This window comes from Rhinichthys klamathensis, unplaced genomic scaffold, assembly GCF_029890125.1.
Source record: "Rhinichthys klamathensis goyatoka isolate OS25496 unplaced genomic scaffold, OSU_Roscu_1.1 h1tg000109l_1, whole genome shotgun sequence".
Taxonomy (NCBI): Eukaryota; Metazoa; Chordata; class Actinopteri; order Cypriniformes; family Leuciscidae; genus Rhinichthys; species Rhinichthys klamathensis.
Window position 1 is genome coordinate 138,101 of NW_026606647.1, and position 15,339 is coordinate 153,439.

The 15,339-nt window shown below is 39.3% G+C and overlaps 1 protein-coding gene across 1 annotated transcript; it reads right to left on the reverse strand.

Moving 5' to 3' along the window:
• Positions 1-4,648: 4,648 nt before the first annotated feature.
• On the reverse strand, positions 4,649-6,261 carry gpr27 (G protein-coupled receptor 27). Its single transcript, XM_056253678.1, has one exon. The coding sequence runs from the start codon at positions 5,897-5,899 to the stop codon at positions 4,781-4,783; it is 1,119 nt and encodes a 372-aa protein (XP_056109653.1). The 5' UTR covers positions 5,900-6,261; the 3' UTR covers positions 4,649-4,780.
• Between the last annotated feature and the right edge of the window lie 9,078 nt (positions 6,262-15,339).

A 15,339-nucleotide genomic window follows, 5' to 3' on the forward strand; every position in this document is an offset into this window, starting at 1 on the left:
CAGTGCGTGTTATATTCACGCTAAAGGGTGCCATGTGCGTAGTATTTCAACGAAATGTCATATGGCGTCACCTATATGACGCCAAAGGATGAGAATGTGTTGGAGCACCACAGGAGCTGAAATTCAAATGATGGTAATAGCTGTAAGCGGTAGACCAATCACAACAGACTGGGCTGTCTGACCAATCAGAGCAGAGTAGGCTTTTGGAAAGGAGGGGTTTAGAGAGACTGAATCTTCGAACGAACCGTTTTCAGACTCTTTGAGAAATGAGATGATGTGCCACGTATATTATGAGAACATTCAAGTGTTTTTTTACTTTGGATGCATGTAAACCTATTGTAGGAGACCTCCAAAACAAAATTAGAAACCTTTAACCCTTGTGTTATGTTGCGGGTCAATTTGACCCGTTTCGATTTTCAAGTTGTTGGAAATACTGGTTAACCTTTGTTTTTTGTCTTGATATTTTGTGACTTTTTCTCATTTATCATGATGAACATGCATGCAAAGTTTCAACATGCTGATGTGTTTTGACATATACAAACAAAATTACTGTTTCGTTCGTGATGTTCGCGGGTCAATTTGACCCTCATAGACAGCCATTCAAAAGCAACTGTACAGACACAAAATAAAAACATATATTTTCTGTATGTAAGGGCACTTCAACTCCAGTTCTAACGTGCAAGTGCATCTAAAAGTGCTCTAACCCTAACCAAACACACTTGAAAAAGCTAAAATTAGTGTTCAGAATTATTTGCAAATTACAGATGAAAATCTTTGTCAGACACAGATAGTAAAATAAGCTCTCATTTCAATATTCAAAATATCTAAAATACCTAGCTTTTAACCAAAACCTTTATGTAGGATTTTCAAAGGCAGCTTCACAGAGCCAAAAATTAAATACATTTATTTGATGTATGTTTTTGTTATGTTTGTTTTCGCACTTCCCGGTGAGTGAATAATGAAACTAGGAAAATAGGTCTTAGGAAACTAGGGAAAGTTAATTTAGGAAAATGAAAAAATTTCATTATACAGAAAAAAAAATTGTTCAGTTACGATGTTCAAAGCATAAAATGTAAAAAATAATAATAAAAAAAGTAAAAAAAAATATATGCAAAAAAAAATCAGTATACTGTTTATTTTCCAATTTTGTCAAAACAAAACTGTTTAAAAAAAATTTTTCAAAAATTTTTCAGAAATCATATTTTCAGATATAATGTTTTTTTAATGTTTGACAAATGTTGATATTAAAAGTTTACAGTTTGTATCTAAATCTTTGTTGTTTTTCATAGTGTGATTTTTGAGGAATTGTATTGAATCCAATTAGGGTCAATTTGACCCGGTCCGGTTACACAGAAATCGAACAGAACACAATCGCATAATAGGGGCACTTTTGTGAGTGTAGTATCAGATTGTAATTCTACTTTGATAAACCATGGTACTATGATTACTGTATTTATTTGCCATAGTATTTACATGACACTCCAAGGTGCTTCAAATAATAGTGGTATTACTATGGGACATATGCAAAATATGCATGTTTGAAAGAAAATGTGCTACTACCATGGTACTATTTTGTAATACCGGTATATATTTTTTGGTGCATTTATCTTGCTATTTCATAGCAAATTCAAATGCAAATCAAATAACAATGATTTAAAATAACTATTCAACTGGTTTAAGTATCCAAATACTCCGTGGCATTTTGTGTAGATTAGTGTTTGGGCTTATAGAGGATGTGTCGAAGCACTCGGGCAGTACTATTCTTAAAATGCTTACTCTAGTATTCCTCACTTCAGTGTGTCATTGTGAAGGAACTGTCCTGGGAGTGGGGCCACTGTCACTTTATTTACTCTCCATTGCAGCACTGAAGAACACTGAGTGCTGGAGCTGGCACACTGTGTAAAGCTATTGTGTCTTTGTTAAAAGAACAAATATAAAAAACTCTTCTGTAAGTTTTAAATAGGCTTTCCCTTTTGAAGAACCCTTTAAGTCCACTAAGGTCCAATTGCTTGAACAAGATAAAGTGTACAGTACGTCGCATCCATAAATTGGAGAGAAGTTACACTGCGCTGTTGCATGCATAAAATATTCATGGCCTGCTTTTCAAGTAAATATGTCTTTCCATCAGACTATAACCGCTGTTTTAATGCACTAGATGGAAGGAGTCCAAAAAGAAGGCAATATGTGTGGCGCATCTTACACAAGACGGGAATGCAGGGCAAATAGAAATGCTTTTTTATTAAAGCAAGTGCCTTGGTCTATATGTTTTCCCTTGGGCGCTGCAGCCACCATTCTGATCAGCATGGCAAGACAGAAAGTGCTCTAAAAACAGTTTGATCATATATATATAATTGATCAATACATTGCGTTAACAGCTCAGCAGATTGGGGCCTATGTCTATCTCTCCTCTGGGCCTTCCATGGGCCGTTTAAATAAAACACTCCAATTAGCTGATGGAGCTTTTCATTCTATTCCTATGTAGAATGATCACAACACGAGTCAATAATGCAGTTTCTCTTCGTGAAATGAGCAGTTTGTGTTTCTTTCTCAATGACATTTTCATGTTAGGATGACAAGAAAGGCTCTAAGAGGGACAATTTAAAGGGATAGTGCACCAAACAATTACTCACCCTCATGTCATTCCAAACCTGTATGACTTTAATCCTTCTGTGGAACACAAAATAAATATTTTGAAAATCATTTGGGTCCAAAACATTGTTGAATTAATCATTTAAAAAAAATTGGTGAGATTTATCAAAGAAGAAAGCCATGCAGGTTCGGAACAACAGTGATTTCTTTTCAATTATCCTGTTAAATTTATGTTTTTCCCTCACTGGAAAAAAAACATTTATACAAGATTCATCTATTTTTTTAAGTCTGTTTAATGCAATTTAAGTTGAAATGACTTAAACATCCAAGTTGATTGTACTTAAAAAAATTAAGACAGCAACTTTTTTCTTTTTTACAGTGGTTAGAATTCTTTATAGGCATGTAAGTAACTACATACTCAGGATTGGGCGGGATGTAATATAATAATTTAAGAAAAAGCAATAGTTGACTGCTAAGCTAAATATTAAGGGCAACACGTCACCTAAAATGTCTGTGGTGTTTATGGCCTTGTCTCTTTCTGATCTCTTTTTTGAAATATTTTCCCTCTTCAGGTATTTCCTGCTTTCATATAAAGCGGCTCTCTGGGAGGCACTGTTTACATTTATTGTAGACAAATAATCTTATTTCACATCTCCAGTGTCCTGCATTCATTCTGATGACACAAATGTAGCGCTGGAGTCGTTCTGAGGGGAGGTTCAGGAAAAAAGGGCTCTGTATTATATAACTGTCTGGAGGAAGGGTGGGGGGATGGAAACGCAGCCAAAAAATTTCTCCCTGGATGAGTGTGTCTGAAACATCACATTACGGCTTGGGGTTTTTTCCTCACAACATCTGATGAGATGGAGGCTTAGCACAATATGTACAAAAACCACATGTTTTACAGTACGTCAGTTTAGTCTGACGTGGCAACTTAATCCCCTTTTAATGCCTTGTTGGCCTTTTGCTTGCATTTGTCCTCACATTTGAATCATGTATTGCTTTAGCACACCAACACAGTACATTTATAATCATTTATTTTAATTAAAATACAAATCATGGTCTCCTCAACACTGACCCATCAGCCAAATTTGCATGTGTCCACTGAAAACTATTTTCCGGTATTTAAAGGGACTGTGAGAGGGACTTGATTTATTCACATTTAGTCCATGTGATTGTAAAAAAAAAAACACTGGCCATTTTGTTCACACAAAAAGTCATAGCAAATATATTACATATTAGTTATAAAGAGTTCCAGAATATAAATAAATCATCTTTTTACATTATTTACATGGATATGTGGATTGCATAAATGTGGATATGGATCTTCTGATATGCAACGTTGGTCTTTTTCACTTCTTACTGAAAGAAAAGATCACATGCTACAGTGGCCCCCCCAAAAAAAGTATCAGGACATGTATGAATGCCATTGCATTAGATAACAAAATATCAAGTGGCATTCATTTAATAAAAAGGAAAGCACATTAATGCAACAAAATTCAACTGGGTTTAAATAGGGGAGACTGGAGAGTGTTTTAACACAGAGTGAGTTTAACCAATCAGAAATGAGCTCACTATTATACATGATGATTCTGGCAGCTGTAAGACTTGATTGATGGTTTATGATGAGGCAAAACAATGTTGAGGCAAAAGTCATTTATGTTTATATTTTATGTATTTGTATATATTAATGTTTGAAATGTGATTATATTTTATATTTCATTGTTTTTCTGTATGACAATTATATGATGTTTTTGAAAATATACAATATAATGTAATATAAATATTTCCCCTTTGTTTCCCTTTTTGTATTGAACTGGATTTGGCAGTTAGTGATGGGGGTGGCATAATCATGATTTTAAACAAATATATCTGATTACCACAAGAAATTAATGCACAAAAGTGAAAACATACTACATTATTTATATTAACGTTACACCCATTCCCAGTAGAAGGGTGGCTTGTTAAATCAGTAGGCCTACTTGTAAAGTCAAGTAAAGTTTGTACTTGACATGAATTTATACTGTTTAGGGAGAATTATTAGAATTATAAACTGCTTTAATTCGAAGAAGACAAATATGGGAATATTATAATCAAAATAAGACGTTTAAACACTCCCCGGTCTCACTACTTTTTGGGGCCACTGAATGTTGACGAGCAGGCAGAGCAGGTGAAAACAAGTGAGTAGAACACTTCAAATCACACAGTAGGGCTCCATGGGGGTTTGTGTAGTCAGGCAACACGGCAAACAGGCTCGGAATCTCATCCTCAACTCCTTATTGAATATGAAACATATGATGGGGTTCGCCCCCGCTTGGGCGAACGTCAACCACACGGCCGCGGTCAGGAACACCTGAGGAAGCGCGTTTCCCTTCACAAACACCCGGATGTAGCACGAGACAATGTAGGGCGCCCAGAACAGCAGAAACGCCAGCGTTATCATGTAATACATCTTTCCTATCCGTTTCTCCATCTTGAACTCGTCCAGCACGAGCAGCCTCCGGTTGTTGGCGTTGTGTGACGCTTGTCTGATGCCCACTAACGTCGGCGGCGTCGGACCGCGTCCAAACCCCGCGATCCAGTTGGCAGCGGCCTGGCCCGTCGCGCCAGGTCCGTGAAAGGTCCAGTTCTGGCTGATAGCCGGAACCAGCTGCGCGGGTTTCATTTTACGGTGGTCGTAAACAAAACACAGCATTTTTACATACACGACGTGCGTCGTGGCCACAATCACAGCCAGCATGAGCATGAAGCCCAGCGTGTCGTTGGCTTTCACGTATCTGTGCTCGAATACGCACTGCTCTTCCTCGCGAATAAATTTGTAGGTCCCGACGTCGAAGACAGGTGGAAATGCCATGGCGACTGAAAGCGTCCACACCATACATATCACCGCGACGCATGTCCATAGCGTCATGCGTTTGGAGTAGAACCTGTGGTGCGCGATGGCCATATAGCGCGTAACGCTGACGCAGAACAGGAGAAACGCGATGTGGAAGCAGAACAAGACGGCCATGAACGCAATGATCTTGCAGCTGAGGATGCTGTAGCTCCATAGGGAGCCGCTGTTGATGGAGATCATCACGAACGGGAAGCACACAGCCGAGCGGATGATGTCTGCGACGCACAGGTCTAGGAGGAAGTAATATGGAGCCTTGTGGAGCGAGCTGTCTTTCAGCACCAGCACGGAGAGCACGGTGTTCCCGAGCAGGCTGATGCAGGTGATGAGCCCCAAAGACGCCAGTTTGACCGCAGACGCAGTGATGGCATAATTCTGGAGCGAGGGGTTGCTTCCCCCTGGATCACTTGTGTTCGCCATCTGTGCAAGCACAACCCAGCCTGGGCTTTGTAATCCGACATTAAGCAGTCCTGGTCCCCCAGTTTGATATACAAAATATCAGCCGTTAACAATCAGATGAGTCTTTTATATGACCATACCTCTAGCCGTTTGGAGATCCAAGACATCGTTTTGTTTCATGTCAGCGACGCACGATTCTTCATTCCTCAAACCAGATGCGGGGTAATCCATTATTTGTCGAAGAAAAGACACCCTAATAAACACGTATCCGTCTCACTCTCCATTGATCCGACGATCTGAAAATCGCGCTCGTGTAGGCCGAAAACAACCCAAGACGCTTCATCGAAACATTATTTTTGAATAAACAACAGTACGTACGCATCCAGTCTATTGTGGAGATCGCGGCGGAGCATGTTGCTAGTCGTCTTGTTCTTGTTTGGGGGGTGATGAAGGGGGAGTATAATGGGAACCTCCGATGACAGCAACGGTGGGTCCGTCTGGAGAGCGGTGCGATTCTGACAGTCTACACTGGAAGCAGCCGATGACGCCTCGCGACGCGTCGCGCCGCAACGGCTCGAGGCTGTCTACACTGAAGCTGCGCGTCATCTTGGGACGTTCGCTTACGCGGTCCAATCAGCTGTTATTTCGATGACTTCGACAACAGTTAAAATACATCTTTATATAAAGCCTAGGCTACTTTCTATATAGGCTAACATAAAAGTCTTTGTTATATGCATATCTGTAGCAGTAGGCCTACTAAAAAAAATATATATATTTTTGCAAAAGGCTTACAAAAAAATTCCTACGGATTCATATGGATAAAAAAGTTAAAGAAAAATAGTTGCTTTAAACCAATACAGCAGCGACCACATCAGCTGGATCTCATGAAACGGCCAGTTCTTTAAATATATAGATTCAAATCCATCGCCATCTGAGAAGGGATGTGGTTTTAATGTATATTAATTCAACAATGATCAATTAACAGTTGTGATGTTAGTGGCACATGAAATTAAATATGTTGGGACACTTAAGCCACACTTTTAATGTCTGAGTATCACTGCCTTACAGCCTATAGAAAATCTTAAACCAAGTGGTTCTGCAAACTAACTTTTCTCAGAAGAACTAAATGTTTAGCTATACTATACTTAAGCCATTTTTGCGATTACTTTTAAGAAACGGGTCCCAAGGTCAAATTTAGTGGATGTACGCCTAGTAGAGTAGGCCTATTTACATCAGTCTTAACACAGCTCATACAGTGTCGTTTAAGGTTGGCGGAGCGCTGTCCGTGGTGCTGAAGTGTTATTATGACTGATACCTGTGAGTCAGCGCGCTGTTGACTTGATAAAGTCCCTAAACCTGAGAACAGTAATAGAAAGAAACCCTTTGAAGTCACACTGTGACATGAGAGAGGGAATATATCAAACAAATGTCCAGGGCAATTCGTGTGCCTGAATCGATGGTACTTTCATTTCCAGGAGAGAAGCAGCACCAGTCAGTTTTGTGATGAATAGCGTCATCTAGCGTTCAGATATTGTCATGCAATTAAGCACAGTTTCAACTATTTCGATAGATACATTGCAAAAACATATATCTAATAGCAATCCTGTTAAAACAAAATATTAAACCAAGTGACATTCATCGTAAAGAAAGAGACCCCAAAAATATTTTGACACTTAATTAAATCACACTTTAAAAGCCATTGCATGAGATAAAAAATATTAAACCAAATGACCACAGACGAAGAACAAACAACCAACGAAAGACAAATACTCACCGAACAAATTGATCGTGTGATCAAATCAGTAATTAACCCATTTAATCCCAAATTTTTCCCAGACATAAAAATATCCAAATCATGTGTCATTAGTATCCCTTTGAAACAATCAATCATAATTTTTTGAAATTTTCATGGAAAAGTGTGTGAAAAAGTGAGTTTTATGATCGGTCACAATTGTGACCGGTGGGATAATGTGTTGTATCAACCATTGGACAGACTGAATATAGGTCTATTTGACCTGTGCAGTGTGTTTGTGTGTGTGCGCGTGTGTTTGTGTGTGCATGTGTGTGTGCATGTGTGTGCGCATGTGTTTGTGTGTGCATGTGTGTGTGCGTGTGTGTGTGTGTGGTGTGCATGTGGGGTGTGCGTGTGTGTGTGTGTGCGTGTGTTTGTGTGTGCATGTGTGTGTGCATGTGTGTGCGCGTGTGTATGTGTGTGTGTGTGGTGTGCATGTGGGGTGTGTGGTGTGCGTGTGTGTGTGTGCGTGCGTGCGTGTGGGGTGTGTGGTGTGCGTGTGTGTGCGTGTGGTGTGCGTGTGGGGTGTGTGTGTGGTGTGCGTGTGTGTGTGTGGTGTGCGTGTGTGTGGGGTCTGTGGTGTGTGTGTTGTACGTATGTGTGGGGTGTGTGGTGTGCGTGTGTGCGGGGTGTGTGTGTGTGTGTGGGGTGTGTGGTGTGCGTGTGGGGTGTGTGGTGTGCGTGTGGGGTGTGTGGTGTGCGTGTGGGGTGTGTGGTGTGCATGTGGGGTGTGGTGTACGTGTGTGTGGGGTGTGTGGTGTACGTGTGTGTGGGGTGGGGTGTGCGTGCGTGTGCGGTGTGTGTGTGTGGGGTGTCTGGTGTGTGTGTGTGGGGGGTGTGCGTGTGTGTGGGGTGTGTGTGTGGGGTCTGTGGTGTGGTATGCGTGGGGTTTGTGGTGTGTGGTGTGCGTGTGTGTGCCTACCTGTAATTGCGTGTGTGTGTGGAAAATTAGGTAGAATTAGTTAGCTAGCTAGTCTTTGTGTGTGTGTGTGTGTGTGTGTGTGTGTGTGTGTGTGTGTGTGTGTGTGTGTGTGTGTTTCTGTGTATGTGTCTGTGTGTAAAATTAGGTAGAAAGTTAGGTAGCAGCAGAAAGTAAGGTAGAACAGTTAGCCTATGTGTATTAGCATGCAGATACAATGGGTTATCCCACTGGTCACTATTGTTGCCGGTGACATGTTTGTGAGTTCTATGACCACATTAAACAAAGTTGAGTAATTGCAAATGCATATATCAATACTAGACACCTTAAACATGATGTGTACCAAAAATCTATGTCCTATCTTTATGTTAACATACTTTACTAATCTTTTCTTTGCGGGAGCTTTCTTGCTGCCATCCTCTTCTCTTGGCACAAACAGGAAATAAACAGCTCTGGTCATGTGACGATTTACAGTAAACATGCGACACTGCACATATTTCATTGAGACCCTTTATTATTTCAATATCTGCTGGAAATGCACTGATAGATCATTCAGTAACATTTTTATAGCCTTAGAAATGAAACATTTTTTTACGGTCACTATTGTGACCGGTGGGATTTAAACATCATAACTATTATAAATGTGTGTGCAGATAAATGAGGGGCACTTCTTCCTGACCAAAATGGTTCTTAAAAGTTCTTAAGAAAACTGCTGTTTTGTTCTGTGCTCTTGTCTAAAAATAATATATAAATTATGTAGCACTAAAATTAGTAGAACAAATCAAACAAACTATTGTAACAGTCATTAAATGGTTCATTATGAATGAAATTGCATTACTCACCTGTCATGCGTTTACTAAAATATACCTTTTAAAAAAAAAAAAAAAGCAACTGCAAAAGGACTCCAAAAAGGGATGTCAGTTCTGAGAAAAACTTAATATGCTTGCAGATGCCACTTGGTCTGAAATGTCAAAATGAAGTTAAATTCATACATTCATCCATTTCTGGTTCACATGAAGCATGTATGGAAGCTTGTTTCCGCCACTGAATAAAAAAAAAAAAAAAAGCTAATTTGGACTTTTTATCTCACAATTCTGACTTTATAACTCACAATTGTGATGTAAAGATGTAAAATAAATATAATCTGAATTGTGGGTTAAAAAGTCGCAATTATCTTTCACATTTTTTTATTCCATGGGGGAAACAAATTTCCATAATAATGACAGGCATCAGGAATTTACTTTTTTTGCCTTGAATTGATCATGTGTCCTCCATCATACTGTAAAATGTACATTGCCTATAATCACAGTCTCAGAGACTGCAGGTATAGGCCTAAAAAACATGAATAAAAACAACATTTTAACAGTCCTCTCAATTATTTGATTTGTTTCATTGTACTTTCTGCAGAGGTGGACAGTAACAAAGTACATTTACTTGAGTACTGTAAGTACACTTTTTGAGTATCTGTACTTTACTTGAGCATTATTTTTTCTTGAAACGTTTTACTTTAACTTCATTACATTTAAAAGACAAATATTGTACTTTTTACTCCACTACATTTCTGTCAAGGTCATGGAAATTAAAGTCGGTTTGACGTCAGAACCTGACTGATGTTGATTTCTGAAGTCAACCTGATTTTCATTTTCAACCACAATACAACGTCTGTCCAACGTTGGAGATTAACGTCAATCTGACGTTGGATTCTGCCATCAACCTGATTTTCATTTTCAACGTTGGGTTTGGTCTTCTAAATGCGAATTTTGTCATTGTTTTGGAGTACACTAGCTTATTAGGGGTGTAACGATACACAAACCTGACGGTTCGGTTCGTCCCACGGTTTTGAGGTCTCGGTTCGGTTCGGTTCGGTTCTTTTATTTTTTATTAAACAGTGCTTTAATGAACAAATTGTGTCCTTGTCTTTAAATTAATTCAATTACAAGTAAACGTTTCTCAAGGATAACAAAATTATCTGCTAATGCTGTAAACTACAGCCCTTACTTGCACATTACTATAACATTAAAGCTTAACAATAGAGCCTAGACTTTTAGCCTAAATGATTTGATAATAATCAACACTCAAATAACAAATTGTATGAAAACATGTAAACTACACATAAGGCAATTTTTGCATTAAAATGTTTTTACTCTAATTTGTTAATGTTATATAATAATTTACACCGTTGCTGTTATTTTCATGACAACTATTTTAAACATACATTAAATAATCAAGATATCATAAACAGGTTAAGTAAAATATAATATATAGGCTAATATATAGCCTACCATTTATTTAGTGAAAGAGTTAGCAAACCAGCAAGCTGTGGACACTGAATGACTTGCCTGAGGTAAATATAAAGCTATGTGAAAAACTAAGCGTTTTATTGACGTATTTCCGCTGTTGAAACACTGATTGAGTGTTTACACGAGTTATGATGCCTTTCAGTAAGTATACTGTATCTTTCAACATACCTTCGGTTGTCCATTCATGTTTATTCTGTAACTGAGGAAGAGATGATCGCGCTCCGCGCTGCCGCATGCATACAGTGATATCTGTCACGCCACATCTAAGAGCGCCAAAACGGCATTTATTGTTTACATTTCGTGATCAAATAGACATAATTTGAAAGATTACACCTTGCTTATTATCAAAAGTAACAAAACACTGAGCTTATTGCGATTATATGTGGTTAATGGTGGTTAGGCAACAGCCCTATTCGTTGTGTACACATAACACAATGAGGTGCAATGAGCCGGGGCTGGGCGGGGCAACAGGGGGCGGGGCGTGTTCGGTTCGCCATGAGAGTATCGCGATACGTATCGTGGGTGGTGTATCGCGGTTTTTCGGTTCGGTTCAAATATCATCACACCCCTATAGCTTATACTGTAGATAACAGTAAGGTAAAAGTAACTTTTCATAGAGACTTTAAAGCTGCAGTCCGTAGTTTTTCCTCTTTGTCGCCATCTCTGTTTGAAATCTGCAATTGCAGTTATTCTAGGAATTATCAACTTTACGTGGGTTGTGCCTCGGCACGGCACAGCGCGGATGAATCCAATGTTTTGAGGAGAACGTGCGGCTGTCAGTCACCGCGCCGGTGTGGATACTGGCATTCAGAATCACAGATTCTACTTTTTGGAAGTATGACCACCATAAGAATTTTCACCAGAAAATGTCAAAAAGGGAAAAAAAGCATTGCAGTAAATTGCGCTGATTAAATCTAACGATCGCTTATCATATCACGTCAAATCGTGCAAATTATACTTTGTTCTCAAATTGTTAATGTTAACAACATCGGCATTGCGTGACTACATTTAATGCCCTTCTGATATTTATCCTTCTTTTCGCATGGGCCCGGTTGCAGTTTCTTTTTTTCTGTAGCCACTCTGAAGTCCGAAGTCTTTTGCATTTTACAGCGGGTGAATCTCCAGTTGTCACTGGTGATTGTCGTTTGAACCTTTCTGGATCCGCCATCAAATTAATAAGTTTAATTATATCAAGTGCTGTGAGAAAAGGCTATAAATCTCCACCTCCAACATCCTCACACGCAATATAGCCTACTAGCCGAGACTCATCCTTTATGTGTACAGATGTGACGTAATGACACAAAGACATGCTTGAATTTCCCGTGGAAATCCACCACCAGTACCACTGGTACTTGCTCAAAATTTTATTTTGGATAATTTTTAACCCGAAAAAGTTACAGAATGCAGCTTTAGGCACTATTTGGGGGAATAGCCATTTGGCTGGTTTTTTCTTTACCTTGTAGGTTGTAACAACAGGGTCCCTTTTCTGCATTGTGTTTTTCCTTAGTTCAAACTGATCCCAAACAAACAGCTTCTGTACTGGTTAACAATCTCTGAAAAGTTGAGCTCAACAGATATTTCAATAATATCTGCTTAGATCAGAGGGACAAAGAAATGCAGGTGCAGTAAACGATTTCTGAGAAACATTGTTGATATCTTAAATCAATCCAATCAAACACACCCTTCCCTTCATTGCTCCGCCCCCAAAACACACAAACATGCAATGCAACGCAAGAGTGGATGTCTCTTTATCATAGCTGAAACAAAGCAAAATAATGCTTAAAGTGAAGATGATGAACGAACGACAAGGAAGAACAAAAAAAGAACATACAGTACACAAGAGTGTATACAAGCAAGAGTTTGTTGTTAGTCGCCAGCAGCACATTTGGGGCCTATACATTGAAGCCGGTTTTATGTGGCTAGCCAGTTATGTTTCAGTTTAGTTTACGCCAAACCCTGGGTTTTAGACACCATGAAAGCTCTCCACGGCTATCCTGCTGCGGGCAGAGGTGGGTAGAGTATCCAAAAACTGTACTCAAGTAAAAGTACAAGTACTTATAGAAATATTTACTCAAAGTAAAAGTAAAAGTAATAATCTCAAAAGTTACTTGAGTAAGAGTAAAAAAGTATACAATGAAAAAACTACTCAAGTAGTTAGTTACTAGTTACTTTGGATCACATAGGCCTACAGTATATATATATATATATATATATATACACTCACCGGCCACTTTATTAGGTACCCCATGCTAGTAACGGGTTGGACCCCCTTTTGCCTTCAGAACTGCCTCAATTCTTCGTGGCATAGATTCAACAAGGTGCTGGAAGCATTCCTCAGGGAGTTTGGTCCATATTGACATGATGGCATCACACAGTTGCCGCAGATTTGTCGGCTGCACATCCATGATGCGAATCTCCCGTTCCACCACATCCCAAAGATGTTCTATTGGGTTGAGATCTGGTGACTGTGGAGGCCATTTTAGTACAGTGAACTCATTGTCATGTTCAAGAAACCAATTTGAAATGATTAGAGCTTTGTGACATGGTGGAAGTAGCCATCAGAGGATGGGTACATGGTGGCCATAAAGGGATGGACATGGTCAGAAACAATGCTCAGGTAGGCCGTGGCATTTAAACGATGCCCAATTGGCACTAAGGGGCCTAAAGTGTGCCAGGAAAACATCCCCCACACCATTACACCACCACCACCAGCCTGCACAGTGGTAACAAGGCATGATGGTTCCATGTTCTCATTCTGTTTACGCCAAATTCTGATTCTAACATCTGAATGTCTCAACAGAAATCGAGACTCATCAGACCAGGCAACATTTTTCCAGTCTTCAACTGTTCAATTTTGGTGAGCTCTTGCAAATTGTAGCCTCTTTTTCCTATTTGTAGTGGAGATGAGTGGTACCCGGTGGAGTCTTCTGCTGTTGTAGCCCATCCGCCTCAAGGTTGTGCGTGTTGTGGCTTCACAAATGCTTTGCTGCATACCTCGGTTGTAACGAGTGGTTATTTCAGTCACTGTTGCCCTTCTATCAGCTCGAACCAGTCTGGCCATTCTCCTCTGACCTCTGGCATCAACAAGGCATTTCCGGCCACAGAACTGCCGCTCACTGGATGTTTTTTCTTTTTCGGACCATTCTCTGTAAACCCTAGAGATGGTTGTGCGTGAAAATCCCAGTAGATTAGCAGTTTCTGAAATACTCAGACCAGCCCTTCTGGCACCAACAATCATGCCACGTTCAAAGTCACTCAAATCAACTTTCTTCCCCATACTGATGCTCGGTTTGAACTGCAGGAGATTGTCTTGACCATGTCTACATGCCTAAATGCACTGAGTTGCCGCCATGTGATTGGCTGCTTAGAAATTAAGTGTTAACGAGCAGTTGGACAGGTGTACCTAATAAAGTGGCCGGTGAGTGTATATATATATATATATATATATATATATATATAATGATATTATTTATATATTTTTGTAATTTAAATTACTATTATCATCATAATTAGATAAGCTATCTTTGCAACAAAAACAGAAGAGACAAAACATTATTTCTGTATATCTGTATATTATATCTGTAGCCCGAAAACCATTGCCTGTCCTTTGGTTTGTATAATAGTATAGTAACTTATACAACTACATTTGGATTATTAGACAATGTCGGAATAAAGTGACTCTATGGAGTTATGCATTCATAAAGGGATGGGAACCATTGACACAGATTAGAAAGTGTTAAAACTCTTCACATGTGCTCGCAGTCATGTCATGCCCAACACAAACAACGATCAAATGCACGGATCTTCTTCTGTCTGTTCTCCAAAATGTATAAATGTAGGCTATATTTATGAAAGCATCTTTAAACTGGTTAACTGAGTCTAATAAGGCAGGCAAAGGCATTCGTTTTCAAGTCGAGTTCGCACGCCACTGCGCAATACACACACATTGTGTGTGTGCACACATTAGTAAACTGGACGATGATAGCTTATTTAATGTATAAAGGAATGTATATGTCCAAAAAAGGGTAATGCCATACTTTGTAGTAGTGCTATATGGCGTAATAATGTGTTTGGTTGTAAAATGTATTACCTGAATGAAATGAAATAGAATGTATCGTCGTGTGGAATAATTCATTCACAGACAGCTTACGAAGTAACATACGAAGATGTTCAACTAATAAAGATCTTCATCGCTGGCAAAAAAATATGATGCATTTGCAGATTTACTTTCTAGACTGTACTGTAGACTGTGGACCGCCACTTCATACAACGCTCTTGAAGTTCAAATCTTCCTGTTACGACTCCGAGACGATTCAGTGCGTGCAGGAAACTGAACAGATCATTCAAACTGATTCGCGAACCGATTTAGACAGATCTGCCCAACTTGTTTGATGAAGTCTTTGAACAGAATCGACTCAAAAGAGTGATTCATTTGTGAATTGAGCATCGC